This window comes from Bos taurus, chromosome 3, assembly GCF_002263795.3.
Source record: "Bos taurus isolate L1 Dominette 01449 registration number 42190680 breed Hereford chromosome 3, ARS-UCD2.0, whole genome shotgun sequence".
Classification (NCBI taxonomy): domain Eukaryota; kingdom Metazoa; phylum Chordata; class Mammalia; order Artiodactyla; family Bovidae; genus Bos; species Bos taurus.
Window position 1 is genome coordinate 105189652 of NC_037330.1, and position 9850 is coordinate 105199501.

The following is a 9850-nucleotide window of genomic DNA, read 5'->3' on the forward strand; positions in this document are numbered from 1 at the left end:
TGCAATCAGTCAGCAGACAAATCAGTATGCCTCCAAAGGGCAGGTCATTCCCCTTGCCTTTGTCGTAGCTCCTCGTTTTTATTTATGAGGAAACTTGGACAGGATGCCCCCTGAGTTCTTGTGACTCCAGCAGTCCCTAAAGAACAGGCTGTCTGCCAGAGGCCCGCTGAGGCCCAGCCTTGCGTAGCCCCTAGGGAGCCAGTGTGCAGTCCATGCTCTGCCCTCAAAGGGCTTTGCCCTGGTGCAGCAGACAGCAGCGAGCACGGCAGCCCTAGGAAGCCCGAGCAGAAGGGACAGCGTTAGGGCCAGCAGCTGCAGCAACCCTCCGTGGCAGGGTGAGGAGATGCAGGGCGCCCCTTGTGCCATCCAGGGGCCAGGAAGTCCAGTCCAGCCCCTGCCTGTGTATGAAGGGGCCGCAGCGCAGCGTGACCTGGTTAGAATGACACACCACTGCACCCCACACGCTGCTCTGTGCGAATCAGATGCCCCCAGGTGACCTTCACAGCAGACCCACTATAGATGAGGAAACTGAAGCTCTGATCATGCAGGCAGAAACTGCCAGAGGAGGCCTTTAAAGCCAAGTAATTTGACTCCAAGGCCGAGGTCCCAGCCAGTGCAGCTATTTATTGTGATGCTTTGGGTGGGTCCTTTCCCATCTTTGGGCCCGATTGGCTCTAGGGGGTTAGATGAGGAGACCTCTGAGGATCCTACCTGCCCTCACCAGTGACTGGTTGGTCGCAACATGGTCTTTTCCACTTGGCCACTCTGAGAGTATAACCTTGGGCCCCCCTGCAGCAGTCGGGGTCAGGGCTGCTGAACCAGAATAAGCCCGTTTTCCACAGATTCCCGGACCTGTGTCCAGTGGGCTTTGCGGTTCATTCAGGGTATTCCCAAAGAGGGCCTTCCTGGGCCCTGATGATGAACTTCTAAATATGAGAGTAATACCAACATACACAGGCAGGCCAAACATGCTGCCAGTCTTGGCTTGTGGAGCAAAGTGGTTCCCACCTCACCCTGCCTCTTGTCAGGTCATCAGGGAACACTATTTAAGGACTTCTTATGCTAAGTTGTTTATATACATTAGCTCTCTTAAACCTCGGTACATCTCAGAGATAGCCACCATGTTCCCCCATGTTAAAGATGAGGAAACTGAAGCTTAGAGAGGTGAAGTTAGCTGCCCCAAATTCCATAGCTAATGAGGGGTGTGAGACATCATACTGCCTGCAACACCCAACAGGTGGCTTTTGTCTTAGATCCCGCTCACCATGCGGACTATACAGGCTCCTGTCAGACTGCAAATGCTACCAGCAGGGCAGTAAGAAGCAGGCCTTTTCAGTGGGGTAGTCATTACAGAGCCCACAGTCACCCAGGACTATCCTCTATTACCCAGGTTGCAGCTCAGGTTTAAGGGGATAAGACATACCAGGGAGAAGTGGGGTTCACCTTGGATTAGAAGTATCACACCCCAGGGCAGCCAGTAACTCCCTACTGCCAGCAGCAGAGCTTCCAGGTCTGGGCAGGACGTGCCGACTGAGCCCTGCCCTTAGGAAGCCCCACAGGAAGGGATGCGTTCAGTCCATGCACTGCACTCCTAGACCAGGTGACTGACAATCGGGGGCAGTTCTACTGTAAGCACTGTTTCTTTGAAATGGTTGACACTCCATTTTTATCTGGTTTCCAAGGGAACAGAACCAGAAAGGTAACCAAATTCTACAGAAGAGAGGATTTGTTACCCTTTTACTCATGCTGCCCTAGCCCCTGGGCAGGATTGAATTGAATTGAATGTCGTTTATGAGAAACAAAAAGCAAAAAACCCAGCCTAAACTTTTGAAACTATTTCACAAAGCCAAGCTTTCTAATAGTGACCCAGAGTCATCCAAAGAAGCTGACGGGGTCTCTGGCAGGTGAGGCCACACCGTTGACCCCGACAGGGCAGCCACCCATGGAGGGGGAAGGCACGTGGGAAAGCAGGACTGAGCACAGAGGCCTCCCGAGAGCAGCTTCCCGTGCCCACCCTCATCGCCATGACAAGGAGAGACGCTGACTCTGGTGCTAAGGAGCATGACGAGAGAAAAACCCAGGCCCTTTAGGAGAGAAAGTCCAGGCTCCACTTAGGGCTGAATCCTTTGAGAACCTCTATGTCCTGTCCCCCCTCCCCTGTGACCACTCCCCACCTGCCAGCCACATCATGGCCTGTGTCCCTGGGCTCTGCGCTGTCTCTCTTGTCCCGGCCATTAGTCCTGAGCGGAAGTGTCCACACCACTCCTCTTTGGTGTTTTGTGGAACAACCTGAGGCCCTTCTCTGGCCTGTGGCACTGGTGGGCCCAGTAGACACACTGTCTCTGCCCTCATGCCCAATGCCATGACCCCTCCTCAGAAGAAGCACAGGTGACTTGCTGCTCATCTTTACAACCAAGGCTGAAAGCATGGAAATCATTCTGCTTGAGGGACTCCAGACACTCTCTCCTCCCCTTGTCGTCCCTCTGCTTTTTGCAGTCTCCTTTAACTTAAGGGCCCAAGTCCCCCCATCTCATCAGGGAAGCTCCACAGCTGGAAACCTGCAGGCCAAGTGAGAGAATTATGTATTTGTGCTTGGCCTGCAACAACCAAAGCCGCTGAGGATGGTTCCAGGGGCCAGCGGCCAGTAGGTCCCAGGGTATAGGCACCGGGCCCGAGATACCTTTGGGCTGTGGGCCGACCCTGTCAGAGGGTGGGCAGGAATCCCCCAGCCGCTGGTACGCAAGGGAGGAGTCAAGGCAGACTGGAGTGTTCCTGGGGCCAAAGGGTGAAGGCTGCCTCTATCTACACCCCGCCCTCCCCTGAGTCCCAGAGTGTGCTCTCCTGGCATCCTGTCCTCTCCAGCATAAGGCTGAGCTCAGTCCCCGCCCACACCCCTCCCCTAGGAACCTAGGGGTTCCTAGGCAGCTTGCTAGACACCCATGCTTTCTGTGGTGTCAGGGATCCCAGCCACGGGCGCCACCCAGTGGACACTGTCCAGATAACGTGAGAAGAGCCCTATCTACAGCCTCCCTCTGCCCCTCATCTTTGGGCCCACCTCACATTCTTTAAATTCAAGAAGTCTTTTACCTCCAGTGCCAAGGAGGGTTGTCAGTAAGGTCACAGACATCCAGTAAGACGACTGAAGGGAGCTGCTTGTTCCACAACACTGAACTCACGTCCGCCACCACCTAGGTCCTACAAAAGCCTGGGGTGCTGTAAATAACCCAGTTACACTGCAGTGCATTTCAGTATTTAAAATATCATTTTGAAAATGTATTTAGTGCTTACAATGAAAGACAGTTTTTATCCCCCCAGCCAAAAAAAGATGGAACTGATGTTCAACTCACAGAAGGTTAACAGAGCCCAGGGAAATATGTAATACAATCATTGAAAGAGATTTCCAGTAAGAATGGGGAAAGATTTGGCACTCAAATCCGTTTGGGAAATTTCATGCCAAACAGCTGGTTGATAGTGAGGACCCTGGTACATGTCTCTGGTACATGTCTCATCTGTCAGGGCACCTCTCCTGGCCCGCTGTCGGTCTCTGCCTAACTCAACATGGCTTAACAGCCTAAATCAGCCACAGCCCCCCTTGTACACTTTCTGTGAGAACAGCTTATGATGGCAGAGTCTAGAAAGGCCTGAAGAGGAGGACCCCGGAGAGCTTAGAGCTGTTACCCCGTAACTCTTGGCATGGATGCAGAGACCAGGCAGCACTGGCTGCAGAGCCCCTCCCCAGAGCCTCACAGTACCACCTCTCAGGGCCTGGGGCCTCTTCCTTGCCCCCACACCACAGTCGCTCAGGTTCCCCACCCAAGCTTCTGCCTCAGTCCCTCAGGGAAACAAAAATTCATTAGCATCTTCAGAACGGGCTGCTCAGAAGAGGAGGTCAACATTTGCACCTGCCCTTGGACACCACCCTCTGCCCCGCGCCCCATTGGAGCTTGCAGAGGCAGTGGGAAAGTGCTGCCTACATCTGCGTAGTGAAAAGCACCATCACAGCCCCCACCCACCCAAGAACAGGCGTCTGCATTAATAAAGACCGTGTACCACCTGAATCTTGGTACCTGTCGAATAGCAGGTGACAACCCTGTCCTTCAAAAGAGATGGCAATGCTTGACCTATTTCTCAGGGCTCTTCAGGACAGGAACCATCTCTGCAGCGCTGGAACCAACTGCATTCTGATCCCCACTCAGGGAGCCTGGGGTTGGTGACTGAGGTGGGAGGTGAGGCCCAGTGTGGGCACACGGGCCTGGAGAGGCCTGGCAGAGGGAGGAAGTGTGTCTTCAGCCCCTGGATTCTAGGAGCTGTCCGGAAGGAGCCCTGCACCAAGCTGCAGGTGACGTCTGTCTACATGGGGGTGGGGCGTCAGGGAGAAGTGTTCCTGACCCTCTTCACAGCCTACCTGCTGGAGGCATTGTCGACTCTCCTGAGCTCACAGAGGTGGCTGCACAGGCCCCGCCCACTTCCCACGGCCCTGGCTCCCCCTCCTGAGCCAAGCCCCTAAGTGCCCTGGGGAGCTGCTGGCCAGGGGTCAGGGGTCTGTGGGAGCTGAGGGCTGGCACCTCCCATGCTCCCCCAGGAACCATCAGGACATGAGGGTCATAGGCCTTCCACTTCCCCCTATTCCCGTTTGCCTTGAACATCCCCACTCCAGCAGTGGTGGCCCCCAGACCCTGACTGCCTTAAGGATCCAATCTGAAAAGATGCAGGCCAGCCATACCTGCCACAGAGACTGGAGGCTGGGTGTGTGTGGGTGAGTGGAGGGGCTGGTGTGTGCACAGCTCAGGAGCAAGGTCCCTGGCCTAGTGAGAGGTGGTGGGGGACGTACCCAAGGGCCCAGCTCTGACCCGTCCTCGCTTCTGCTCCCTGGACCCAAACCAGAGGATTTGGTCTAGACAAACCTCAAATTATACGTATATATGCAAATGCTGTTGTCCTGTGAGGGGCCACAGCTTCCATCAGTGTACCCAAAGCATAAGAACCTCTCTCTAAACCCTCTGACCCAGCCTGACCCCTTCAGAGCCTCTGCTGGGCTCATACCAGCTTCAGAGCAGGCAAGAAGCCCAAGGGGTCCGTGACTAATCCTCAGAGCCCTGGGTTAACGCCCCAGCTTGGGGCTTCCTGAGGGAAGACAGGCCCGCTGGGGCCAATGACAGGATATGGGGGCCCCTCAGAGACCTGAGTTCTGCCTCTGCCCCTCTTGGGTCGTATCGCCTCAGTCTTCCCTTCTGTGGAAATGGACCGGCAGGCGCACATGCTCTGTTCGCTGGCTCAGCTCTGACTCCCCTCCTCCCTGTCCTAGGCCTTGGGTGGGTGGCAGGGCCCTTCCTGCTGGCCCTCTGCCCACCCTCTCTCTCTCTGGCCCTCCTCAGCCCCTGTCAATCTGTGAACCTCCCCAGAGCCTCGGCCTCCCCGAGTCCCCTGGGAGGCCCTGGGCCAGGCTGAGAGCCCAGGGCCCTGGGAGGAGCAGCCCGCGGTGAGGAATCCTAGAAGCCCCTCCAGGGGAGGCCCCTCCAGAGACTCACAGGAAGAGACCACCAAAACACAGGCACACCCCTGACCCCCGCCATGGAGCCCCCAGGCAGGCAGCCCCTGCGGGAGCTCCCCCCAGAAGAGCCCCCGCCTGAGGACTCAGGTGCCAAGGCAGCTCCCAGCAGGCACATTCTCTACGTGGGCCACCTGAACCCCCAGTTCTCGGTGCCAGTCCTCAGCTGCCTGCTGAGAGACGCCCTGGAGCGGCTCGAACTGCCGGTGGCTCGAGAGCACATCGAGGTCGTCCGGCGGCCACGCCAGGCCTACGCGCTGGTGCAGGTGGCCACCCCCGAAGACACCCTGGCCTCCCTGCCCCGGCGCCTGCACAGGGCCTGGGGGCAGCACCAGATCATCAAGGAACTGGTGGCCCGCGGGAAGGAGCCAGTGCTGGGTGAGGGCCGGGAGCTTTCAAACCGCCGAGAGGTAAGCCAGGCTTCCCCCAGCAGGGGGCCCGCCAGCCCCAGAGCCTCCCTCGGGAGAGGCCTGGGTATGGATGGCCTTGCTTGGTGGGCGTGAGGGGTGTCTTCAAGGAATTGGGGACAAATTGGCAAATTTGGGGCTGCTACTCAAATAACCAAGGTCCCAGAGGGACACTGACCCTTGGAGCTTGCCTCCAGCCTGGAAGCAGGTGAAAGCCTGAGTATCAGACCCTCCCTACGCCTATCTACAGCCAGCAGGTGGGTCCGGCCAGGCCAGGCCCAAGCATATACAGGGGTCCTGACCTTCTCCTTGGCCGAGCTCATCCACTCAGTTGACAGACACCTGCTCCGGGGGGCAGCGCAGCAGAGAGCAGGGCTTGACCTCACTGATCTCTGAGGACAGATTCCCCAGGGAATGAAACCCAGGCTGGGGCTTAGGCAATGGGACCGACTCAGTGGAAGGACATCCCTAGCAGAGGGATGGGGTGCATACCAGGGGCCCGGGTGTGGCGGCATTTGCAGGGTGGTTGGTGGCTGCCCAGGGTGGGGACTGACAAAATCAAGCCGGCGGGCAGGGCTGTGAGACCACAGCAGTGCCAGAAAAAGTGGGCTTTTGTGGGGGAGGAGGGAACAGTCAACTCACTTTTGAGGTGGTAGGCTGGTGGTCTTGAATTGTCCTTCTTGAATTGAATTTTGAATCCTTGAACTGAATTTCCTTCTGGATGAAGGCTCCATGACATTTAAACTGTTGCAGAGCTAAATGGGCTTACATTTCAAGACCTGTGGCCTGATGGCATGTTTATATGACATTGAGGCTTCTCTCGAGTCTCTGCTAAGCTTGTCTTCTCTGGGAGCTGCTGGTAGGGCTGGGAGTGGCTCTCATCACCACACCCCAGCCTGCACTAAGCTCCCAGCCCTGGAAGCCGCTTTTGAAGGCTGGAAGGCAGCAGGGAACCAGGGAAGGGTTTATCAGGACAGAGTGACTTCGGGACTTATATCTGGGGTCAGCAAGAGAATGAGGAGAGCCTGGAGGTAGGGAGTCGGTCGGTGAGACCCAGATCAGGACAGCGGTCCTGAGCAGGCTGCTCCTGGAGCCCTCACACACAGCAGAAACCACGAAAGGGACTCAGGAAGGCCCAGGGGTGGGAGAGACTCAGGCCCTATCAGCCAGGTTTTCAGGGAGACTAGGAAGAGGGTGTGATCTTTGGGAGGCCCTCTCAATTCAGAGACCTGCAGCTGGGTCACAGGGGACCTCAGGGCGCTGAGGCATCTTCCAGAATGATCAAACCCTGTGTTTCTGAGGCCGACGCAAAACCCAAGAGGGCAGAGAGTGGCTGCAGGTGTCCCAGCTCCAGGTGGAAAGGAGAGCTCCTCCCCACAAGCCTCCCATGGTTCACCTGGGAAGAGAGCGGAGGCACTGGCTGCTTCAAACCCTCGACCCACAGGGTTTCCCACATGGATCCCAGCACGGTGGGCAGAATTAGGCCCCTCCGCCCGGGAGAGGCATCAGGATGCCCTGTGTGGGCTGGGCCCCGAGGGCGGGGTGAGGAGGGAGGTGGGGGTTCTGGCCGCCTGTCCCTCCGGGTTGGCTCCTAACTCTTACCAGGAGCATACACCCTGCACTTGCCCCCACCTCTACTCCAGCAGGAAGAGGACACTGGCCCCAGCCCCCCGCGAGCCAGGCCGGCCCGACCCCTTCCTACCCGGGCACTGGGCCCGCAAGGAGTCTCCCCCAGCTGGCCCAGCGGCACGCGCTCAGACAGCGCCATCACGGACCAGGGCATTCTGGGCCAGGAGCGCCTCTTCCAAGGCGCCTTCCTGGGCAACGAGACGCGCAACCTGGAGTTCAAGCGCGGCGGCGGCGAGTACCTGAGCCAGGCCTTCAAGCACCACCTGCGGCGCTACGTGTGCGCCTTCCTCAACAGCGAGGGCGGCAGCCTGCTGGTGGGCGTGGAGGACAGCGGCCTGGTGCAGGGTGTGCGCTGCAGCCACCGCGACGAGGACCGCGTGCGCCTGCTGGTGGACTCCGTCCTGCAGGGCTTCAAGCCCCAGGTCTTCCCCGACGCCTACAGGCTCACCTTCATCCCCGTGGTCAGCACCTCCACCACCGACACCCTCCTTAAGGTGAGCCCTGCCCCCAGGCTGCCCGGCAGCCAACGAGGCAGGGCCGACGCCGGGGCGGGGCTGGGGGCGTCGCACGCTGTCCGCGGTGCGGCGCCCACAGAGCTGCCGTTGCCCTTCCCAAGGTGATCCGCCTGAGCGTGCAGGCTCCCAAGGCCCAGGCCGAGCCGCAGCTCTATGAGACCGACCAGGGGGAGGTGTTCCTGCGGCGGGACGGGAGCATCCAGGGCCCGCTGTCCGTCAGCGCCATCCAGGAGTGGTGCAGGCAGGTGGGTGGCCCAGGCCGGCTGTGTGGGGAGGGGCCCCTCAGCCATTCACCAGGCAGGCCTGGGGTCGTCGGGTGTCCCACCGGTGCTCCCACGGGGAGCGATAAGCCCGCTGCATCCCAGATTCCTCTGCAGTGTAACTGGAGGAGCAGGGAGAACAGTGTCAAAGCTTTAAGACAAACCCAAGAACTGTGTACTGCACTTGGGGGAGGTCCTTAAGCTCTGAGTGAGTGCTGGACCCACCCCAGAGAAAAGCTTTCTCAAGAGGGGAACATCAGGTGACACAAAAACAGAAGAGGGCGAGGGCTGACAGAAGGACAGGGCGAGAGGCTGCGGAGGGCGAGTCACCCAGGGTCTGGGAGGCTGGCAGGACTTTGCCCAAGACCCCAGGGCTGCTTGGTCCGGGGACCTGGCTTCTCCACCGACCAGGCCCAGGATGGCGCCCAGTGGCCTGGAGCAGGCACCCCCCGCCACCTCCAGGCTCTCTGGGCCTCGCCTCCCTCCCATCAGTTCAGCCCCGGGTCTCAGCCCTCATCAGCTCAGACCTGGCTTCTCCCATGTCCCCTCAGAAGTGGATGGCCGAGCTGAGTAAGCTGGAGGAGAGGCTGCAGGCGCTGACAGCCGAAAAGGAACAGCTCCAGCAGCAACTGCAGCAGCAGCAGCAGCACAGGCCCGTCTCCTGCACCTGCTGCGTCTTGTGAGGGCCTAGTGCCCCACCTGGAACATGCGGGGCTTTCCTGCTTGACCCCAGGTTCCCCCCAATAAAACCAGTCTGGGCTGCTCAGAGGTGGACAGGAACACCGCACTTCCTGGCTCCTACGACACTGTGCATAGAGGCTAGTCCCCACGTAGTGTCAGTCCTGAGCAGACCCTGGGCTGTGTAGCTAAGAAACTGCTCTTAGCATGAGCCCTCCCCCCAAATCCCACCCCAAGGGGCCTTACTTTCAGAAAGAACTGGGCCAGTGCACTCCTGGGCAGAGCTGGCAGGGACTGTCCTTCTCCCTGAAGGGCTCCTGTAGCTCAGGCTGGGGTCCCTGAACTCTCAACAGCTAAGCAGGGCCAGAAAAGGATTCGTCTTGGGAAAGCCCCTCTGCAGATGGCACATGGCTAACTGCAGTTACAGAGCTGACAGACCACCCTGCAGCCCCTCCCCTGGCTTGCTGGGATTTGGGACTAAAAGCTCTTTAATAAATTACATGCACCCAGGCCAGAATGGTTCCTTCTAGGACATTTGTCTGATTGGATGCAACTTGGTCTTGAGTCCCATGTCCAACCCACCTCTGTCCAAAAGACTGAGCCAGCCCTGGGCTCCTCGCCCACAGAGAGCTGTGAGGGAAGGAGCCTGGATGGTTGGGGTCCAGACACTCAGCTTGAAGACCGGGTGCTGTGTTTAGTTGCTCAGTCGTGTCTGACTCTGTGACCCCATGGACTGTAGGGCTCCTGCCAGGCTCCTCTGTCCGTGGGGATTCTCCAGGCAAGAATACTGGGGTGGGTTGCCATGCCCTCCTC

At 58.6% G+C, this 9850-nt stretch overlaps 1 protein-coding gene across 2 annotated transcripts; it reads left to right on the forward strand.

Annotated features, from left to right (window-relative positions):
• Positions 1-87: 87 nt before the first annotated feature.
• On the forward strand, positions 88-9133 carry SLFNL1 (schlafen like 1). Of its 2 annotated transcripts, none has more exons than XM_024990214.2 (4): positions 88-5958; positions 7599-8078; positions 8201-8344; positions 8911-9133. In XM_024990214.2, exons 1-4 carry the CDS (start codon positions 5572-5574, stop codon positions 9040-9042), a joined length of 1143 nt encoding a protein of 380 aa, XP_024845982.1. In that variant the 5' UTR covers positions 88-5571; the 3' UTR covers positions 9043-9133. The 2 variants fall into 2 exon arrangements, with proteins under 2 accessions (XP_024845982.1, XP_024845983.1); XM_024990215.2 differs by having other exon boundaries at positions 7602-8078.
• The last annotated feature ends 717 nt before the right edge of the window (positions 9134-9850 follow it).

Bases quoted from the DNA above. Each gene is read 5' to 3' on its own strand.
- SLFNL1 (XM_024990214.2), top strand. From the start codon at position 5,572: ATGGAGCCCCCAGGCAGGCAGCCCCTGCGGGAGCTCCCCCCAGAAGAG. The intron at 5,959-7,598 runs GTAAGCCAGGCT...CCTCTACTCCAG, and splicing joins AGCTTTCAAACCGCCGAGAG to CAGGAAGAGGACACTGGCCC. The intron at 8,079-8,200 runs GTGAGCCCTGCC...GCCCTTCCCAAG, and splicing joins CCACCGACACCCTCCTTAAG to GTGATCCGCCTGAGCGTGCA.